The sequence below is a fragment of the Elephas maximus genome, chromosome 23, assembly GCF_024166365.1.
Source record: "Elephas maximus indicus isolate mEleMax1 chromosome 23, mEleMax1 primary haplotype, whole genome shotgun sequence".
Taxonomy (NCBI): Eukaryota; Metazoa; Chordata; class Mammalia; order Proboscidea; family Elephantidae; genus Elephas; species Elephas maximus.
The window spans coordinates 62,824,380-62,846,562 of record NC_064841.1 but is presented as its reverse complement, the minus strand read 5'-3'; the positions used below and the strand labels follow the sequence as shown (position 1 = coordinate 62,846,562).

Below are 22,183 nucleotides of genomic sequence, written 5' to 3'. Positions count from 1 at the left end.
AAGTCTTTGTCATCAGTGTTCCCTTAGGTGGGCCTAGGAGTTTTTCAGCGCAGGCACCCTGGGTCCAAAGGACACGCTCCCCTTCTGGTTCTTCATTCTTGGTGGTAGGAGATCCCCTGTCTCTCTGCTTGCTTCTGTCTTTTATATTTCAGAAGAGATTGACTCAAAATACATAAGTCTGTAATCCTACCTTATTAACATCTGTAAAAATGGCATGGGAACAGTGTCTGACCTCTAACTTCACAAGGGGGAGGAAGAATCAATCAGGATCAACAGCCCAAGGCTGATTCCCGTGAGGCGGAGGCTCCACCGCCGTCTTTACTAACTCTGACACCAACCATCCCTTCCATAGCACTCTCTCCTTCTCTGCTGAGTTCTGTAATTCATTGCAGTGGTCACACAGAACTCACAGACCATACTCACGATTGTAGGGTTTATTAGGGAAGTAACAGGTTACACTTCAGGCTCAGGGATACTCAAGGACACAGTTCTTCTACCCGGACAGCCTCTTCCGAACCGTGCTTCCAGGCATTCAGCTTTCTCACTCCATGGGCTGGGAAGCCCACTACACCGTCTCCTGCTGCCAGGTCTCTGTTGCCACTGCTCTTCACCGTCTTCAGGGTTACAGCTCACTCTCTCTCGTCACTTGCTTCCAGGAGCTTCTCAGAGGAGGGATCCTGGGTCCAAAGGACATGCTGGCCCCTGGCTATTGTTCCTTGGTAGTGGTGAGGTGTTCTCTTTCCTGCCTCTGGGGTGGCTCATTTCAAACCCAGCAGGATGGCAAAACTGACCAGTCCCTTTGGTGAACCACAATTATCCTATCACACAGTCCCGCCCAGTCCCCTGGGTGGGAGTTAGTTACAAGACCACGGTGAGAAAGGTCACACAAAAGCAATTCATTACACCACCACATCATAGAGGTAGAATTTACAGCACAGAGGGAAATCACATCAGATGAAGAAATGGTGGACAGTCACTCACAAGACTGGGAACCATTGCCTAGCCTGTTGATACACATTTTTGGGAGACACAATTCAATCTGTAACAGATCAATGCCTAAATGTAAAAGGCAATAAAATAAATCTAGAAAAAAAAAATGGGATAACTAGACACTAAAGCATTAAAGAGAAAGGAAAAATTAATAAATTGGACTTTTAAAATTATGAACTGCTGTTCATTTAGAAGTCACCATTAAAAGAGTAAAAAGGCAAGGCATATACTAGGAGATATTTGCAACGCATATATCTGACAAAGAACTTGTATTTAGCGTATATGAAGAACTATAATCAGTAAGTCAATAAGAACAAGTCAGAACTTGATTTAAAAAAAAAAAAAACAAAGGAAAGACTGGAACAGACATTCCACAAAAGAAGATATTGGCATGGCCGATAAGCATATGAAAAGGTAATCAGCATCTGTGGACATCGAGGAAAGTCAAAGCCACAGCGAGATACCACTACGTCCTTATCACGTGGCTAGGATAACAACAAACCCGCTGCCTTCAGGTTGATTCCGACTCATAGCGACCCTATAGGACAGAGTAGAACTGCTCCATAGAGTTTCCAAGGAGTGCCTGGTGGATTTGAACTGCCGACCTCTTGGTTAGCAGCTGTAGCACTTAACCACTACGCCACCAGGGTTTCCGTGGCTAGGATAGAGGAACTGAATTCTCATATATTGTTGGTGAGAGTGTGAAATGGCATCACCTCTTTGGAAAACTGACTACAAAAGCTGATCTTACATACGCTCTCTGACTAAGCAATTTCTCTATGTACCCCAAAGAAATGAATGCTTATGTCCACCATGGACATAGTTCCTTATATTCATATCAGCTTTAATAATAGCATCAAAGTGGAAAAAGAAAAAAGAGGTGTCCATCAACAGTAGAATAAACTGTAATATAGGTAGTCCCTACTTACAACGTGTTTGACTCACGACGAACTGCACTTAGGACTGTTTTTTTGGACATCTTATCGTTAGTAATACGTACTACGTACAGTGTTGTTCAGTGTTACGATTTACTATTCAAAACACTGCCATATAACAGAGGAAGAAATGCCAGAGAAGAAAGAAATAGTAAGACGAAGGAGAAATTGGCAAAAAAATTTATAGTCAAAGGATTATTTAAAGTTTTTTCTAAACTAAATCAGGGGCTTCAGTTGCTTGAAAACACGGACCCAAACGCTGATTACTTTGCTAAAGTTGATACATTCAAGCAGCAGTGAGATGTTGCCATGAAATACATGAAGTTAAAAAAAGAAAAGGACCATACAGACAACTCTCACTAATTTTCTGACTAGAAAATCCCCATCCCCAGGGGTAACCCGGAGGATCCGGAACCTTTGTCAAGTGACGTTATTCTCGCAACTGACAAAATGCCAACATTGTCTAATTCTTCATCATTGGAATAAATTTTTATGATTTGTGTATTTTTTATGTATGTATATATTTTATGTATTAAAATCTATAAGTTTATATGTAATATTTACAACTCCCAAAGAAAAATAAAGATCAGATTTATAAAGATACTGATAATAAAAGGCAATAATAATAAAAACTAAAAAAGAAGAAAGGTTTTTGATTTAAGTGAGAACCAATTTACAGCAGAGTCGTCAGAACAGAACCCTGTCATAAGTTGGGGACTAACTGTATGTAAATTGTAATATATCCTGCTGTAGATGGACATTTTTATTCACCATGAGTTGGGGGCTGACCCCGTGGCAGCTAATAAAAATAATATATTTATGCAATAGAATACCACCTAACAATGAAAAAAGATAAACTAATGCTGTATGCAGTAACATGAATGAATTTCATGGGTCATGTGGAAAGAAATCAGATACAGAAGAGTATGTACTATAAGATTCCATTTATATGAAACTTCCCTTCCCCTTCAGGGATAAATATTGTCCTGAATTTGGGGTTTGCCATTCTTATTTTTCTTTATACTTTTTCTACAGATGTTTATATTCCCAAGCAGTGTCCTCTTGACTTGTGAGAATAATAATTTGAGATACTAGCCCCTAACAACAACAACAACAGTACAGTATCGGTGTGTATTTGACTATTATGCAGCCCAGGTGTCGTTGTGGTTAAGTGGCTAAACCACCACCAAAAAGTGGATGGTTTGAACCCAGCAATTGCACAGGTGGACGGACGATGTGGCAGCCTGCTTCTATAATGGTCCTAGGAAATCCTATGGGGCAGTTCTGCTCTGTCCTATATGGTCGCTATGAGTTAGAATCAACTTGACAGCAGTGGGTTTTATTCTGATAAAGGACACTGGGCTGTTTCCAGGTGGTTGCTGTTGCAAGCCGTGCTGATGAAAACGTTTATATGTCATATTGATATTTATTCAAATAATAAGGAAGACTGAAGAATTGATGCCACTGAATTGTGGGTATACTATCAGGAGGGATCAGTCCCTGGAGAAGGACATCATGCTTGGTAACGTAGAGGGTCAGGGAAAAAAAGAAAGACCCTCAACGAGATGGACTGACACAGTGGCTACAACAATGGGCTCAAATAGCAGCAATTGTGAGAAAGGTCCAGGACGGGGCAATGTTTCTTTCTGTTGTATATAGGGTTGCCGTGAGTCAGAACCGACTTGACACCTAATAACAACAACACTGATATTTAATATAGTTTAAAAAAAGGAAGGATTGGGAGGAAATAAGATTGATTTGCGTGTGATAAAATAAGACATAATTCTTCCCATTCGTATGGGGAAATCCTCTTAAATAGGAGTACTGAGTACAGTGTAGGCACTCTTGCTTTTTACCTGCAGATCTTGCCTGTTTTTCCCTATATTTGAAATCATGTAAGATAGTACAGTGTCAGAGCCCTGGTGGCATAGTGGTTAAGAGCTCGGCTGCTAACCAAAAAGATCAGTTCAAATCCACTCACCGCTCCTTGGAAACCCTAGGGAACAATTCTGCTCTGTCCTGTAGGGTCACTGTAAGCCGGAACTGACTCGACAGCCCCTAAACAAGAACAACAGTGCGGTGTCAGTGTGTATTTGACTATTAGGGCAGAGGTTGATAGTGTTATGTGCTACTCTGCACCCTACTAAAGTTGTTTTTTTAAAAGAGAGACTAGCAAAAGAAGCCTTGAGACTTCTATTTTTTTACACAGAAAGCTGTCCCTGAGTCCTTAAATTGAAGCATGACATTGTGCAGTGATGTGCTATGGGGACAAGGAAGTTCAGGACAGAATCAAAGATGTCCTTTGGGAAGCTGACAGAGTCTGTTACGAATGTACTACCAAACTGCAGTGAGAGGGAACCCAGGACTTACAGGCACAGGCACACCCCCTCTGAGACGTGGGACTTGCTACAAATGACGCATCTGGCTTCCCGAGCAGTTTCACGCATATGATTTGTGGGCCTGTCTGCATAGTGAGTGGCAGGACGAGGTTGTCATCAGCAGACACTTGGAACATAGCCTGTGTATGCGCCTTGGACTAATTCTTCTCACAACACGGCTCCACTGAGCTGGATGTGTCTGCAAAATGAACTACAGCAGGCTTGCTAAGCAACCGTTAACGTGCAAGCTGAGGTGAGGAAAAGCACAAGCTGAGCAGGCAGAAGAAACGCCCCCAGGATTCACTGAAGTGCACCCCTGAGCAATGAGGCCGACAGCAGCCTGCTGGGCAGCTGTAAGGGATGGGCTGGCCCTTGCGAGCGAGAGCTGAGGGCTCCGGCAGCCCGTGAGTCTTAAAAAGCAGGACCACAAACATTGACAGACTATTTAAATAGGCACAGCTGCTTACAGAACTTGACATGTGTCCTATGTGGAAGAGACTGCTGGTCTCATTTTATTATCTTTGGCCATAGCCATGGATCTGGTATAGGAAAGACATGTATACATACAGAAATATATACGTTTTTACACAAACAATGCACTGTTACACATTTTCTGCCAACCGTGCAGCCCCCTCCCTCTGTGCATGAATTTTTTAAGTGCGCTGTGCCGCACGTTATATGCGTGAGTGTGTTATATGTGGGAAATACGTTAAAAGTTCTGCTGTACTACTTTCCACCTTTTCACCAAAACAAAAATTAAAAAAAAAAAAAAATAGCAGTTGCAGCTACAACAATGTAACATTTTTAGTTTTTTATTCTTTACCCTACCCACTGCTGTCAAGTCGATTCTGACTCATAGCAACCCCATAGGGTTTCCCAGGCTGTAAATATGGAAGCCTACTGCCATATCTTTCTCCTCAAGACCCACTGGTGGTTTCGAACTGCTGACCTTTTGGTTAGCAATCGATTGCTTTACTGCGCCACAAGGGCTCCTTAATTCTTTTCCAGTCTCATCATATTTTTGTTTTATTGAGAAAATGCTTAAAAAACTAGTAGTACACTAGGACCAATACCTTTAAATTTCAAAATACCTGTTATTCATCTTACTATGCACCATTTTCTAGTTCCTTTCCTGTGGGTTTCTGTCACAAGATTGCTTATTCATTTCATGTCTTCCTAGGGCCTACCACAGTCATGCTGTGTACCTACCTCCTAATGGGTGTTCAATAAATACTTGTTTAATTGGACTGAGCTCCAAGCATTGAGATGCCAGTGTATGGTGACCTCATAGATAGGAACATGATTTTCACCAGCCTGTCTTCTCCTTAGCAGTTTCATGTAGTGGCCCAATTCCAGCAACCTGAAGATGCACTTGTACCATGTTAACAAGTTTTTACTTTTTTTGCCCCAGTTTACAACCTTCCTGGCTTCTCATGTCTTGTTGAGTTAATTGAGTTGTATACACGTGTCACCTTTTCTGACACCAGGAAGAGAGATTCCATGATGAGTCTAGGTAAATTAAAAGCATGAGGCTGGAAAAGGGATAATAATTGATACAGTGTATGGATGAAAAAAGAATACATATATGGGATCTGAGGGGCTACGATGCAGGCAGAGCTGTAGAGAAAGAAAAGGTGGGGAAAGAGGCAGAGATAGTTAGAGGGAAGAACAACTAAGACCAGACATAAAGTGATGAGAGTGTTCCTCTAATCCCCCAAGAGAGAAAAATACTGTGCTGAGAAACATCTAAACTTCATTGCTTAAAGGAGGTATATTTTACATTACATGAAACAAAATATGCCCCTTTGTATGCATAGCTGTGTTTATTTATACACAGGTAGTCTCCAACTTATAACAGGGTTCTGTTCCTATGACTCTGTCGTAAGTTGGTTCTAATGTAAGTTGAATATCTCCTTTTTTTTTTTTTAGTTTTCATTATTATTGCCTCTCAGTATCTTTATAAATCCAATATTTACTTGTCTTTGGAGGTTGCTGTGAGATGACAACAGCAATCACATGCTGCAACATTGTGTGTAATACAACTAATGATAAAATGTACAGAAAAAGAAAACTGGATGGTCATGAGTGCGGTTCATCAGAACTCGAGTATCTCATAAGGCGAGGACTACCTGTATATGTTCAGTGAGGCCTGTGAGAGCCGGACTCAACAGGACTGTAGCCTTTGACAGGGTGCAGCCTCACCACTTTTCTATCACTCTCTGTTAGTGGAAATTATTTGAGTTTTCCTTCTGTGACAGGTTTCTACCTTCCACGGGTTCCAGCTTTTGCAGCTTTTACTGTATATATGTGTGTGTGTATTCTTAATTCAAATTTGTGGACCTGTAAAATTTGAATGATTCTATGATTTTTCACATCCTCAAAACATGAATAATATTTTTACACATAAATTACTTTGTATACATGAGAAAATTTTACAGTTAAGCATTGCTGTTTATACTTTGATGAATGAATGTTGGAATTTCTAATCAGGGCTTTGAACCCGTTCTTTCCAGTTCAGACATGGCTGAGGAAGTGAAACTGGAACAGACTTGAATTTTTAAAATTTGGTGAACTGGAGCCATAACAGGAAAAAATTACAAGCCTAATCCTTCCTGAAAACCTGATTTCCCTCTTAGAGAACAAGGGCAGCATATGCATTGCATAGCAACCAAATCTTTTGCCGGTGGGATTTTGAGCAGAATCAGAAACAGTGGTGTCCTGCTCAAAGATGGCGGCTGTCTTAGTCATCCAGTGCTACTATAATAGAAATACCACAAGTGGACGGCTTTAACAAAGAGAAATTTATTCTCTCATAGTCTAGGAAGCTAGAAGTCCAAATTCGGGGCTCCAGCTCCAGGGGAAGACTTTCTCTCTTCTGTCAGTTCTGGGGGAAGGTCCTTATCATTAATCTTCCTCTTGTCTAGGAGCATCTCAGCACAGGGAGCCCGGGTCTAAAGGATGTGGTCCACTCCTGGTGATTCTTTCTTGGTGCTCTGAGGTCCCTCTCCTCTCTGCTTAATTTTCTCTTTTATATATATCTCAAAAGAGATTGACTCAAAATACAACCTAATCCTGTAGATTGAGCCCTATGTCATTAACATAACTGCCTCTAATCCTGCCTCATTAACATCATAGAGGTTAGGGTTTACAACATGTAGGATAATCACATCAGATAACAAAATGGTGGAGAGCCACACAGTACTGGGAATCATAGCCTAGCCAAGTTGACACACAACCTTAATGATCACAGTGGCCGACCGAGCCCCTTTGAATGTGTGTCACTCTTCACAGTCCTGGCAATCCCATCTCGTGTATCAGGCTCCTGAAAGTGCTCACCATGCCTTTTCTGAGTCTGCTATTCCAGGGCTTCAACTTGTGATTTTTCCCATTCTAGTTATGGTATCCAATCACCCAAATTTTAAAAACTCTGGTCAATTCTAGTTTTGCTTCTTTGGCCATGACTGAACCAGTTCAAACTGGCTCAAAGCCTTGTTTCTAATACAGAATCAGAGAAAATAATTTTGAATGTAAAAAATAAATTGATTAATTGCAAATAGACATACTTTGAATTCCTGTACTTTCAGCTTTTCATAATTTTTTTTTTGAAAGTTACTTATTCTTAGTTTAGGACAGTGATGAATAAAGTAATGGATTTTCCATTATTAAGATTATTAGATAGGGATGGTCTGTATTGCCCTCTATTGGTAATTAACAGCAACATTTGACAAAACTGGTGCTACATATATACTTAGTAATTGTATCAATTGATATATTTTAGTGTTTCCTTTTTTTATTGTGCTTTAGATGAAGGTTTACAATGCAAATTAGTTTCTCATTAAATAATTAATATAGTATTGTTTTATGACATTGGTTGCCAATCCCATGATAGGTCAATGTTCTCCCCTTCTCGACCTCGAGTTCCCTGTTACCAGCTTTCCTGTCCCCTCCTGCCTTTTTGTTCTTGCCCCTGGGCTGGTGTGCCCATTTAGTCCCATTTTGTTTTATTGGCTTGTCTAATCTTTGGCTGAAGGGTGAACCTCAGGAATGACTTCATTACTGAGTTTAAAGGGTGTCTGTGGGCCATACTCTCGTGGTATCTCCAGTCTCTGTTGGACCAATAAGTGTGGTCTTTTTTTGTGAGTTAGAATTTTGTTCTACGTTTACCTTCAGCTCTGTCTGGGACTGTCTGTTGTGATCCCTGTCAGAGTAGTCAGTCGTGGTAGGCCGGGCACCATCTAGTTGTGTTGGACTCAGTCTGGCTGTGGTAGTTGTGGTCCAGTGTCCTTTGGGATGATCTTTCCCTTGTGTCTTTTATTTTCTTCATTCTCCCTTGCTCCAGACAGGATGAGACCAATACAGTATCTTAGATGGCCGCTCACCAGCTTTTAAGACCCCAGATGCTACTCACCAAAGTAGGACGTAGAACATTTTCTTTATAAACTATGTTATGCCAGTTGAGCTAGATGTCTCCTGAAACCATCGTCCCTAGCCTCAGTGCAGTAATTCAGCCCCTCAGGGAGTTTGGATGTGTTTATGAAGCTTCCATGACCTTGCCTTGGTCAAATTTGCTGGCTTACCCAGTGTTGTGTAGTGTCTTATCAATTGGTATATTTTAGAGAAAAGAACTTGTAAAAGCCAACCTAGTGATTGTGGCTGTAAATTAGCAAAAGGGGGAAAAATTGTGATTTTGACCTTCTTGATTTAATATCTTTACTGAATAAGGTAGTATCGAAATATCTTTGTCTTTGATCAAATTTTATTTTTATTATTTTTCTTTTGTCAGAGCACCACCTCAGATAAGGCGTCCCAGCCGAGAAGTAAGACCTCTGAGAAAAGAAATGCCTGGAGTAGGAGCCCGGGGACCTGTAGGCCGAGCACATCCTACGTCCAGGAGTGAAAAGCCCTCTGCGAGTAAGGATAAGGATTATAGAGCCCGAGGGAGAGATGACAAGGCAAGACTGTCTCTTTGTAACTCACTCTCTTGAAGCCCATGTCTTTTGGTGGGCATTATGATTTTTGTTGGCTTTTCAACTTACCCTGGTTTTGACACGGAAGAGTAGAAAAAAGTCTGATTTGAAACCTAAGAGGTTTTTGCAGTTTGAAGGCCGTGCTGCCGTGCAGATAATCTCAGAAGTTTATTAACAAATGTGCGCGTGCACACACATACACACACACACATACATACACACATACTCTTTAGTAAAATAGATTTTTTGTAGCAATATTTAATATGAAGTCAGAAAACTTTGGATAAAAATATTTTAGCAAGTATTCTGAATTAAAATCAACAACAAAAGTAGGAGAAGGACTTACAAGGAAGTAGATGTATATATTCACCGAATAAGATGATAGATGTGATTTACTGCTGTTAAAAAAAAAAAATCTAATTTATATGTAGATTTTATAGTAGAACAAGTTTTTTTTCCCCCCCTTGATCAGAAAATTTCCCTTTACCAGGGTTCATTGTGCACATTCACTCATCTGGGAAATTGATTGTGGAATAGACAATAGTATTAAGTGGAAATTTTCTACTCCTCTTTACATGAAGTTTAGGAAAATGGGTTGGAGATAATCTTACAGAGTAAGGAGCTAGCCAGAAGGACATGATATGTGTCTTAGCCTTAATTTTAGCAATAAGAGAAAAATAAGTTTTTAATGATAGCATTTGCCATTTCCCTTGTGATGTCATAAAGGAATAATGATGCTGTTGAATTACCACAAAGAAGGTTCAATTTATTTTTGTAGTTAGGGATTCAGGATCTGTCGTTACCTTCATGCCATGATACTTATAATGAAGATATTTTTGGTTTTTTAGTTAGGCATTCAGGATCTGTCATTACCTTCATGCCATGATACTTATAATGAAAATAGAACTTATTTAAATTTCCTGAGTGTTTCTATTCACAAGATAGACTCAAAGACATAGTGTTTCTCACTAAAACAAACAAAAACCCAAATCCATTGCTGTCAAGTTGATTCCTACTCATAACAACCCTAGAGGATAGAGTAGAACTGCCCCCTAGGGTTTCCAAGGAGCGGCTAGTGGATTTGAACTGCCAGCCTTTTGGTTAGCAGCCGTATCACTTAACACTGTGCCACTGCCTCACTGGGACACTGAGAAGGAATTAGGAAACACCAGTGTTATCTTATCAATGTCTAAATATCCACAAGAAAAGGAAGCTGGTCCCTTTAGCATCCTTATCTACCACTTGAAATTACAAGTAGTAGAAATATTCAGCTATAGCATAAAATCATGGATAACCATCTGTTAATGTAAATTGTATCTTCATTATAAGCATCATGGCATGAAGGTGATGACTGATCCTGAATCCCTAACTAGGAGAATAAATTAATGCCATACTACCACCTGTCTGTGTCAGTTTGTTGTGCTGTGGTGGCCTGGGTGAAAACTATGCCACCAGTATTACAAATACCAACAGGGTCACCCATGGTGGACAGGTTTCAGTGGATCTTCCAGAATGAGACAGACTAGAAAGAGAAGCCTGGCGATCTACTTCTGAAAATACACCAGTGAAAACCTTAAGGACAGCGCCAGAACGTTGTCTGATATAGTGCTGGAAGATGAGTCCCTCAGGTTGAAAGGCACTCAGAATATGACTGAAGAAGAGCAGCCTGCTCACAGAAGAGTTGACCTTAACAACACCAATGGAGTAAAGCCCTTGGGACTTTCATTTGCTGATGTGGCATGTCTCAAAATGAAAATTAACAGCTGCATGCATCCATTAGTTGTCAGAATGTGGACTGTACAATGTATGAATCAAGGAAAATTGGAAGTTGTCAAAAATGAAATGTAACTCTCAAGGATCAATATTCTAGGCATTAGTGAGCCAAAATGAACTGATACTGGCTACTTTGAATCCAACAATTATATGGACTACTCTGCAGGGAACAACAAATTGAAGAGAAATGGGAATGCATTAATCCTTAAAGAGAACACTTCAAGATCTGTCCTGAAGTACAACATGATCAGTGATGGGTTAATATCCATACACCTACAAGGAAGATCAGTTAATACAACAATTTAAACACCAACCACAATTTCCAAAGATGAAGAAATTAAAGATTTTTACCACGTGCTGCAGTTTGAAATTGATTGAACTTGCTATCAAGATGCATTGATAATTACTGGGGATTGAAATGTGAAAGCTGGAAACAAAGAAGGATCAGCAGTAAAAAAATATGGCCATAGTGATAGAAACGATGCCAGGAATCACATTATAGAATTCTGCAAGACCAACAACTTATTTGTTGAAAATACTTCTTTTTTTTCAACAATGCAATTGACAACTGTAAATGTTGACTTCTCTGCATGGTTTACACAGGAATCAAAATGACTACATCTGTGGAAAGAAACAGTGGCTTAGTCGAGACAAAGCCAGAGGCCAACTGTGGAACAGACCATCAATTGCTCATGTGTGCAAGTTCAAGTTGAAGCTGAAGAAAATCAAACCAAGTCCATGAAATCTAAAGTACGACCTTGAATATATCACATCTGAATTTAGAGACCAACTCAAGAATACATTGTACACACTGAACACTAATGATTGAAGACAGAGGAGGTGGGGAAGGGCACCAAGGACATCATACGGGAAGAAAGCGAAAGGTCACTAAAAAGACAGGAAAGAAGGAAAAGACTAAAATAGGTGTCATAAGAGACTGAAACTTTTAAGCAAAGAGTAGCTAACATGAGCAGAAGAAACGATGGAGTAAAAGCTGAACAGAAGATTTCAAGGACATCTCTGAGAAGACAGTGTAAAGTATTATAATGAAATCTTCTAAGACCTGAGTTAGAAAACCAAAAAGGAAGAACACAATCAACATTTCTCAAGCTGAAAGAACTGAAGAGAGAATTTAAGACTCAAGTTGCAATACTGAAAGATTCTATGGGCAAATAATTGAATGATGCAGAAAGCATCAAAAGAAGATGGAAGAAATTCATAGTCACTGTACCAAAAAGAATTGGTCAGCATTCGACCATTCCAGGAGGTAGCTTATGATTAAGGACTGCTGGTACTGCAGGAAGAAGCTCAAGCTGCACTGAAGGCATTGGCGAAAAACAAGTCTCCAGGAGTTAACAGAATACCAATTGAGATGTTCCAACAAATGGATGCAACTTGCTAGTCTATGTCAAGAAATTTGGAAGACAGCTACCTGGACAACTGACTGGAAGAGATCCATATGCGTGCCCATTTCAAAGAAAGATGACCGAACGGAATTTATTGAACAATGTCATTAATATCACATGCTAGCAAAATTTTGCCGATGATAATTAAAAAACGGCTGCAGCCATACATCAGTTGACAGGGAACTGCCAGAAGTTCAAGGTGGATTCAGGAAAGGACATGGAACGAGGGATATCACTGCCTATGTTAAATAGATCTTGGCTGAAAGCAGAGAATACTAGAATGATGTTTACCTGTGCTTTATTGACTGTGTGAAGGCATTCAAATGTGTAGATCATAACAAACTACAGATAATATTATAATGAATGGGAATTCAGAACACTTAACTGTGCTCACGCGGAACTTGTGCATGGATTCAGAAGCAGTTGTTTGAACAGAACGAAGGATGCTGTGTGATTCAGAATCGGAAAAGGTATGTGGTAGGGTTGTATTTTTTTTCCCTTTATGTATTTAATCTATGTCCTGAACAAATAATCCTGAGAAGCCAGACTACATGAGGAAGAATGAATCGGGATTGGAGGAAGGCTTGTTAACAACCTGTGATATGCAGATGACATAACCTTGCTTGCAGAAAGTGAAAATGAAGACAAACTGAAGTGCTTACTGATAAAATTCAAAGACTGCAGCACCTGGACATGAAAATCCTCACAGCTGGATCAACAAACAACATCATGATAAATGGAGAAGAAATTGGAGTTGTTAATGATTTCATTCTACTTGGATCAACTGACAGCCAATTCCTATGGAAGCAATAGTCAAGAAACCAATCGATATGTTGCTTTTGGCAAATCTGCTGCATAAGACTTCTTTAAAGTTTTAAAAAGCAAAGATGCCACTTTGAGGACTAAGGTGTTTCTGATCCAGTTCATGGTTTTTTCAGTCATCTCATATGCTGTGAAAGCTGGACGGTGAAACAGAAGGACAGAAGATGCGTTTGAATTGTGATGTTGGTGAAGAGTATTGACTATACTGTGGAATGCCAGCAGAACAAACACATCAGTCTTAGAAGAAATACAACCAGGACGTTCTTTAGAAGCAAGGGTGGCGAGGCTTAGGCTTGCTTGCTTTGGACACATCAGGAAAGACCAATCACTAGAAAAGGACATTGTGGCTAGTGAAGTAGAGGGCCAACAAAAATGAAACACTCAGTGAGATGGATTGACCCAGTAGCCAAAACAACGGACTCAAAAACATCAACGATCATGAAGATGGCGTAGGACTGGGCAATGTTTCGTTATCCATATGGTAGCCATGAGTCAGAGCTAACTCGACAGCACATAGCAACAACTATACCATAAAACAGCGATTCTACCTCAGATCCTTTTTGGGATTAGTGAGGGATGCTAATAAATAATTTTTTCCTGCTGATCAAATTGAGCTGATTCTCCCCCATTATCAGAAGCCACATAAATGGATAATTAAAAAACCATATCTTAAGTATCATCTATGCTACTTTCTCTGCTCTTCATTTCTGTGCAGCTAACATTTCTTTGTTTGCATTTTAGAGAATTAAGTGGGGACTGAATTCCAGCTCTTAGTCTGCTAGTAACATTTAGGCAAACTTTCAGAACTGAGTGAGAAACTTTCATTCTTTACCTTCGTTGTACATAACATAAGAAAAGAACCTTCATCATAGCTTATCAGATGCTTCTTTGCAAGGTACCATTCAAAGCCAGTAGTTTGTGAAACAGTCTGTCTTAGGCTGGGTTCCTTAGAGAAGCAAAACCAATAAAGCATATAAGTAGATATATATATAGAGAGAAATTTTTATCAAGGAAATCGCTCATGTGGTTTTTAGAGGCTGTATTTACATCCCAAGTTTGTCGGGCAAGAAAAAGGCTTCTTCTGACTCATGTAGCTGCAGGGGCCGGCGAACCCAAGATTGGCAGGCTGGAAAGCAGGGCCGTTGCAGGCTTCTGCTGACTCATGTAGCCACAGGGGCTGGCAAACCCAAGATTGACAGGCTGAAGAATAGGGCTTTTGCTTACAGGTTGTGAAGATCAGCGAATCTCAAGATCAATAGGAAAGACCACAGGTGAGCTGCTAGCTCAAGTCCCAAGAACTGGAGGTCAGATGAACAGGAGCCAACTGCAGGATCAAGAACAAGCAAAAGCCCCGGCAAGGAGAGCAGGAAGGCTAGGCGGTGGAGGGCGGACAGATGAAGGCTGACTGAGGAGGCAATGAGCTGCCACAGACTCTGCCTCTGCCGGGTACCACTCACAGCAGATCCCATCATGGCGGTGATCACGTATCAAATCTCAACAGGGAAGTGATCACAACATTGTACGACTGCCAAAATACTGAGAATCGTGGCCCAGCCAGGTTGGCTCACCATCTTAACCATCACTCAATCCCATGAAGTAGGCAGTCTTATTATGCCCATTTCACAGATGAAGAAACGGAGGCATAAAGAGCTAAAGTACCTTTCCCAAGGTCATAGAGTAATGAATGGAGCCTAGCATTGATTTCATTTTATAGTCATAGATCTTTTTTCCGTTATTGTAGGATGTTTCATATAATATAGTATGCCTACTAAACTACATTAAGAATCTGGATTGGATTTGACAATAGAGGCCCGGAGCAATTAAGTATTGGTTTATAAATGTGATTCTTCAGTAAAGTATGAAACATTCAGGTAGCATTTGTTCAATGTCAGATTTTTCTGGAGATTATAAATTGTCTTTCATAAAGTTTCCAAATTTTCTAAAATCTTATTCTTTTATTGACATGTAAAATACTCAGATATCATTGGAAAGTAAGGCCTTTATTTAAATGCAGAAAACAAAAATACTCTACAGTTATTTGAAAATAAAAAATATTTTCTCTGAGTCACTGTGGAAACAAAAGACTACAGTTACAAAAACTCACAGAAACTTCATTAGAGTTCAAAAGGTGTCCTTGGCTCAGCTATGATTATTGTAAGCATTCAGGTATTCATTAGAGTACTAAAAACTTAAAAAAACAAACCCGTTGCCATCAAGCCGATTCCTAAGACTCACTGAGGGCTCTGATGGGGTTTGAGAAAGTATGGTGAAATGACATATACCCACTTCCCTTGAAAGCTTATTTGAGTACCGGAAGGGTCCTCAGAAATAGTGTTGTTTTTTTTTATTGTTTGTATTTCTAACACCAAGAAGTATGACTGGCACAAAGTACACAATAAAAGTGTGCTAAATAAATGGGGTCCAAATTGCCTTTAAGAACAACCCTGTGGATCTCAGTGGGAGGTGGGGGTGATTACCCACCAAACACTCCTTGGAAACCCTTTGGGCAGTTCCACTGTAACCTGTGGGTTCGCTATGGGTTGGAATCGACTGGACAGCATCAAGTCCCTAGTGGTGGTGTTTTTTTTAAAATCAATTTTGAATGTTGCAAACAGCTTTAAAAAAATGAAGTAGAATAGACTGGAAAACTCAGAATGTATTAGCCATAGTTAGGGTTGTATTATTTTGGGGGAGGGGGGGAAGAGTTATATAAGTATATCAAAACTTTTAATCTAAAAATTAAATATTAGGTGGCAAAATGTGATTGTGTGAACACCAAAAATAAATTTAATTCATAAAACTCTTAATTCCCACGTATTTTTAAGACAATGATTTTATGGTTAACAGTAGAGTGTGAGGAGTGTGTCAATTATGACTAATAATTGAAGAAGCATAAATAGAATTCAGATTAAAGTAGGGTAAATTGTATCTGTGGAAGGTATTTTTAAAGTTACTAAACTTAAAGGACTTCATTTCATTGAGTGCTTTAACAAATGGCCGTGTGTGAATAATTGCCTTCTCATGAGTAAGTCTAGGGGTGTCTGCTATCAAGAGTTGTTGGAAACTGGATCGAGATATCCTTTCAAGTGCTACTGACTGGTGATTACACAAAGGAACCCATATTTTTTTTTAAAAAAAAAAAGCTTTTATTGCAGAAAAATGTACAATTTATAAGGGTACAATTTGAGGAATGATGATCATAGAACCAGTGGTATGCTGGTAAATGCTTGATATATATAGTCATATACACACACGTTCAAAGAACTGGTTATACAGATACACACATTTATTATTAATTTTACTGATATAAAGGATGTGTGGCACACAATTTCCAAATAATAATAAAATATATAGCACACTATGGTAAATTTCATAAAGCTAATGGACTCTTGGAAACCCTTGCGGCATAGTGGTTAAGTGCTGCGGTTGCTAACCAAAAGGTCGGCAGTTCAAATCCACCAGGTGCTTCTTGAAACCTCAATGGGGCAGTTCTGCTCTGCCCTATAGGGTCACTATGATTCAGAATCGACTTTACGGCAGTGGGTTTGTTTTTTGTTTTTTAATGGACTCTCACAGAATGCTTTTTTTGATTTTTACTACACTTTTGTATCTGTAGCCAATCTGTGGCTGCAATTGATGGATGAATGTAGTTCTGATGAATGTTGGTTCATATTTTTGTTTTCATTAATACATAAGATGAAAGTAAAACAACAAAAATGTATATTGGAACTTTGCTGGTTCATCAATAAATTGAGCAACTTCTTTGATGAATTACATAGTAGTTTTCAAATACCAGAAGAATATTTCCTAAGGTATTTTTGTACTATTTATAATGTAAAAACTACAGAAATGATGCACTAGACAGTCAACAAAACAATACATCAAGCTCTGATTTGTAGCATTGTTTAAATTTCTGTGATGTCAAGCTACCAACAGGATGTCAGTGAACTCAGGTGGAGATGAGACTGGTGGTAGCCTATCACCGCACACATATAATAGACCTCCAGCACTGCATCAGTTTGTTGAAACATCTCAGCTGGTATTCAGTTAATTCCTTGAGGCTTGTTTTTTTTTATTTTTCGCCAGGGCCATCAGTGCAGCCTGGACTTCTTTCTTCAGTATCTTCAGTTCTTGATCATATGCTACCTCCTCAAATGGTTGAACATTGACCACTTCTTTTTGGTACAGTAACTGTGTATTCCTTCCATCTTCTTCCGATGCTTCCTGCAGCTTTCAGTATTTTGCTCATGTTGTTATGTGCTGTCAAGTTGATTCCAACTCATAGTGACCCTGTAGGACAGAGTAGAACTGCCCCATAGGATTTCCAAGGAGCAGCTGGTGGATTCAAACTGCCGACCTTTTGGTTAGCAGCTGAGCTCTTAACCACTACACCACCAAGGCTCCATTTTGCCCGTAGAATACTTCAGTATTGTAACTCAAGGCTTGAATTTTTTCTTCATTTCTTTCAGCTTGAGAAATGCCAAACATGTTCTTCTCTTTTGGTTTTCTAACTCCAGGTCTTTGCAGATTTCATTATAATACTTTACTTTGTCTTTTTGAACCATCCTGTGAATCTTCTGTTCAGCTGTTTTACTTCATTATATCTTCCTTTTTTTCTTCTCACATCCATTTTGGACTTCCTTTCCTGTCTTTTTAATGACCTCTTGCTTTCTTCACGTATGATATCCTCAATGTCGTCCCACAACTTGTTTGCTTTTCAGTCATTAGTGTTCAGTGTGTCAAATCTATTCTTGAGGTGTTCTCTAAATTCAGGTGGGATATACTCAAGGTTGTATTTTGGCTCTTGTGGATTTAATTTTCTTCAGCTTCAACTTGAACTTGTCTATGAACAATTGATGGTCTGTTCTGCAGTCAGCCCCTGGCCTTGTTCTTGCTGATGATATTGAGTTTCTCCATCATCTCTTTCCAAAGATGTAGTTGCCTTGATCCCTGTATATTCCATCCAGCGAGTTCCATTTGTATAGTCACTGTTTATGTTGTTGAGAAAAGGTATTGGCAATGAAGAAGTCATTGGTCTTGCAAAATTCTATCATGTGATCTTTGGCATCGTTTCTATCACCAAGGCCATATTTGCCAACTACCGATCCTTCTTCTTTGTTTCCAACTTTCGCATTCCAATCACCAGTAATTATCAGTGCCTCTCGATCGTATGTTTGATCAATTTCGGACTGCAGATGTTGGTAAAAGTCTTCACTTTCTTCATCTTTGGCATTAGTGATTGTTGCATAAATTTGAATAATAGTTGTATTAACTGGTCTTCCTTGTAGGCATATGGATGTTCTACTATCACTGACAGCTAAACTTTAGTAGGTCACACTGAATAGCTTTCTGCAGTGGTTATACCTATCTGTTTTCTCCTATCTGCAGAGTATGAGAGCTCCAGTTGCTCCACATCCTTACCAACACTTTATATTGTCAATCTTTTAAATTTTAACCTTCTAGTGGGTATAACTGTATCTTAATATGACTTTTACCAGCATATTTACTGTGTATTGTATATTAATCTTACAATTTATGAAGTCAGAAACCCTTTCATATGTTTATTTGGCCATTTCTGTATCAATGACTTGTTTAAGAAATATTTTGTCCATTGGATACTGCATCACTCCACAAATTCTTTCTCTTATGAAAGCCAACTTATAGTTTTTTCTTTTTACATTATCACATTAGATTATAATAGTTTCTATATCTAAATAACTCTTTGAGTATATGATTTGAAATTACAGTTTGTGAAAGTTTACGTATCCTGTTTTTACCCACTGTTGATTTTCTTTTCCTGTCCAAGTGTCAGCTTAATCTTTGAGAGGGATGAACTCTTAGATGTGTGTCTGTATATTTTTTTAATGTACTCTTCTTTAATAGACTAGTAAAACTGTCTTTCTTAGACTAGACAGTTTTATTGTATTTTAACCTTGCCTAATGAGTATTCTTTAGTTTCTTGATTTTAGAACATATTTATGTATATGTATATCCTGAGTGAATTATGCTAAACTTTCCACTTTCATAGCTATCATAATAGGAGTTCATGAGGTCTGTTTAAATACCATTTTTCTTATATAGTGAGATTAAATTTGGAATCTTAATAGCCATATTTAAATTTTTTTTTCTCCTTTCTCAGAATTCACAACCCATCCTTGCCATTCTTTATATAACAGTGAGTGTCAGAAGAACACGAGAGAAAATTTTAAATAACGTATGTTCTCCTCCAGCTCCATTTTGTTGCTCTTCTTTCCAGCAAGAAGCCTCGAGGTAGTCATCTGTACTCACTGTTTTCAGTTCCTCTCCTCCCATTCTCTCTTGAATCCTCAAAAACCCATTGCCATCGAATCGATTCTGACTCATAGTGACCCTATAGGACAGAGTAGAACTGCCCCATTGAGTTTCCAAGGAGTAGCTGGTGGTTTCGAACTGCTGACCTTTTGGTTAGCTGCCAAGTTCTTAACCACTATATCACAAGGGCTCCAAATCAGGCGTTAACCCCACCATTCCACCAACATGCCTCCTGTCAAGGCCATCAGAGAGCTCCTCATTGATAAACACAATGGTTGTTTCTCTGTTCACAGCTTTGGACACATGTGGTTTCTACTCTCCCTTGAAGCACGCTGTTCACTTGGCTTCCAGGATATAGTGCTCTTATGGCCTTTCTCTTTATACCTTCTCAGGTGTTTTTACTGGTTTTGTCTCATCAGCCAAACCTCTAAGCGTCCTCAGACCTCTTTTCTTCCCTGTCTTCACTCATGCCATTAGTGATCTCCTCAAACTCACAGCTTTTCTAACAGCTTCCATGTTTATATCTCTACCCCAGACTGTTCTCCTACACTCAGTGTCTAGGATACTTCTCCGCATGGATGTCTAACAGACATTTCAAACTTTCTTGTCAAAAACAGACTTCTGCTTTTACTCTCTAAACCTCTTCCTCCTTTAGCCTTCTCCGTCTCAGTAAACGTCAGCTTCATCTTTTCAGATGTACAGCCAAAAGCAAGATGATCTCTTGCTTTTCCTTTTATCTTACATCTGTCCTCAAAATCTCTTGGCTCAGTTTTCAAAATTTAACATGGAATCTGGGTATTTCTCACCACCTCCACCAGAACCACCCTCATCCAGGCTGCCCTCATCTCTTTCTTACATTGTTGCAAGAGCCTACTGACTGTTCCCGCTGCTTCTGCCCTTGCCCACCCCTGGTCTGCTCTTAATACCAGAACCACCGGTTGATTGTGACTCACGTGACGCCATGCCTGTCAGGGTAGAGCTGAGCTCCACGGGGTTTCTGGTGGCTGCTTTTTTGGAAGTAGATCACCAGGCCTTTCGGATTCCAGGGCACCTGTGGATAGACTCATACCTCCAACCTCTCCATTAGCAGACAAGCATGTTAACTATCCAGAAACTCTGTTTGCAGCACAGAATGTTCCCATTAAACATAGGTCAGATTATTTCTCTCCTCTGCTCAAAACCTGGTGGCTTCCCATCTTAGAGTAAAAGCCAAAGTCCTTTGAACAGTGTACAAAGCCCTACATGGTCTGGGCACCATCACCTCTTGGACCTCATCTCCTACTTTCCTTGCCCTCATCTACTCCTTTTTCACTTTAATTGATGTCCTTGTTGTTCCCTGGAACAGGCCAAGCACACTCCCATTTTGAGGCATTTGCAGTTGCCGTTCCGATCCTCAATGTGTGATTTACTGTATGTTTGACTTATTTATCTATTGTTTGTCTCCCCTAACTTGAATACATGCCTCGTGAGAGCAGTAATTTCTGTCGCCTTGGTTCATTGCTCCATCCCCAGTGCCTGTAATAGCGCCTGGTCCGTAGTGAGTGCTCCATAAATACTGTTGAAAGAATACATGGGTAAGTATGCAGAATGCGGTGGATTCGTTCTTTCAACTTTAAATATATTTTGTATTAGCACTCGGGTGCAGGGCATGACACTGAAATTAGTAGGCACTGTTTTGCATTTTGGAGCCCTGGTGGTGCAGGGGTTAAGCATTCAGCTACAAACCAAGAGACTGGCAGTTCAAATCCACCAGCTGCTTCTTGGAAACCCTATGAGGCAGTTCTACTTTGTCCTGTAGGGTGGCTATGAATTGGAATTGACTCGACGGCCATGGGTTTTATTTTGCATTTCATCAACCTATTTTCATTTGTAAAACAGTAAAGTCTTGGAGTGAGATGTGATGTTGAGGTCTTGTCTAACTTCTCCTGTGTTCTTGCTTCTCCTACTGGGGTAGAAGCAGCCCGGCAGTGTGCAGCGGTCTTCTGGGAGCTGTTCACATTTGAGACAGTCAGCCTAGGGTCTAGCAGTGTGTCTGTGGGCAGTTCACTTAATCTCTCTGTGCCTCAATTTTACCACCTACAAGATAGAAATAATAAGAAGGTGTACATCAGGACTTTGAAGAAGATTGAGTGGACTAGTACCTGACAGTTGGTAAGCATATATGAGTGTTAGCTGTCGATGTCACCTGAAGGTTGGGAACTAACACCTGTGAAGCAGAATACACATCACTTTTTTAAAAAAGAGAGAATGAGATTTTGAAGAAATTTTGCACGTGTTCTGGGCCATTAAATTCAGACAACAGTTACATAAGTGGACAAATGAGTGGCAGTGGCTTTACAGAAGGAACCAAAGGTTGCTTATAATTTAGCTTATACATCCCTGGAACTGTGGGCCAGTGGCCTTTATTACTAATTAGCCAGTAATTCTGATGTTGGGTAGCTCACTGCCTAACTAGAGAGATGACTTCTTTGCAGGACAGAACCAACTGTTAGAAAATTCTTTTTTTCGCTGATCTGAAATCTCCATTCTTGGTCACTTCCTTGGTTGTGTCCAGCTCTTTTCCTTTGGAGTAATATAGAGCAGACCAATTGGTTATGTTGCTTTGTTAGCATTTCCTTCTT

The 22,183-nt window shown here is 39.7% G+C and overlaps 1 protein-coding gene across 10 annotated transcripts in view; it reads left to right on the top strand.

Annotated features, from left to right (window-relative positions):
* Positions 1-22,183, top strand: part of KATNAL1 (katanin catalytic subunit A1 like 1) — a 306,368-nt gene that overhangs the window by 209,720 nt on the left and 74,465 nt on the right. For all 10 annotated transcript variants that reach the window (XR_007515202.1, XM_049867866.1, XM_049867864.1 and 7 more), the window contains one exon: positions 9,087-9,255. Coding sequence is in view for 9 of the 10 variants with exons in the window: in XM_049867866.1 (XP_049723823.1) it covers positions 9,087-9,255 (169 nt within the window). In the remaining variant the exon portion in view is untranslated. The remainder of the gene's footprint in view (positions 1-9,086; positions 9,256-22,183) is intronic.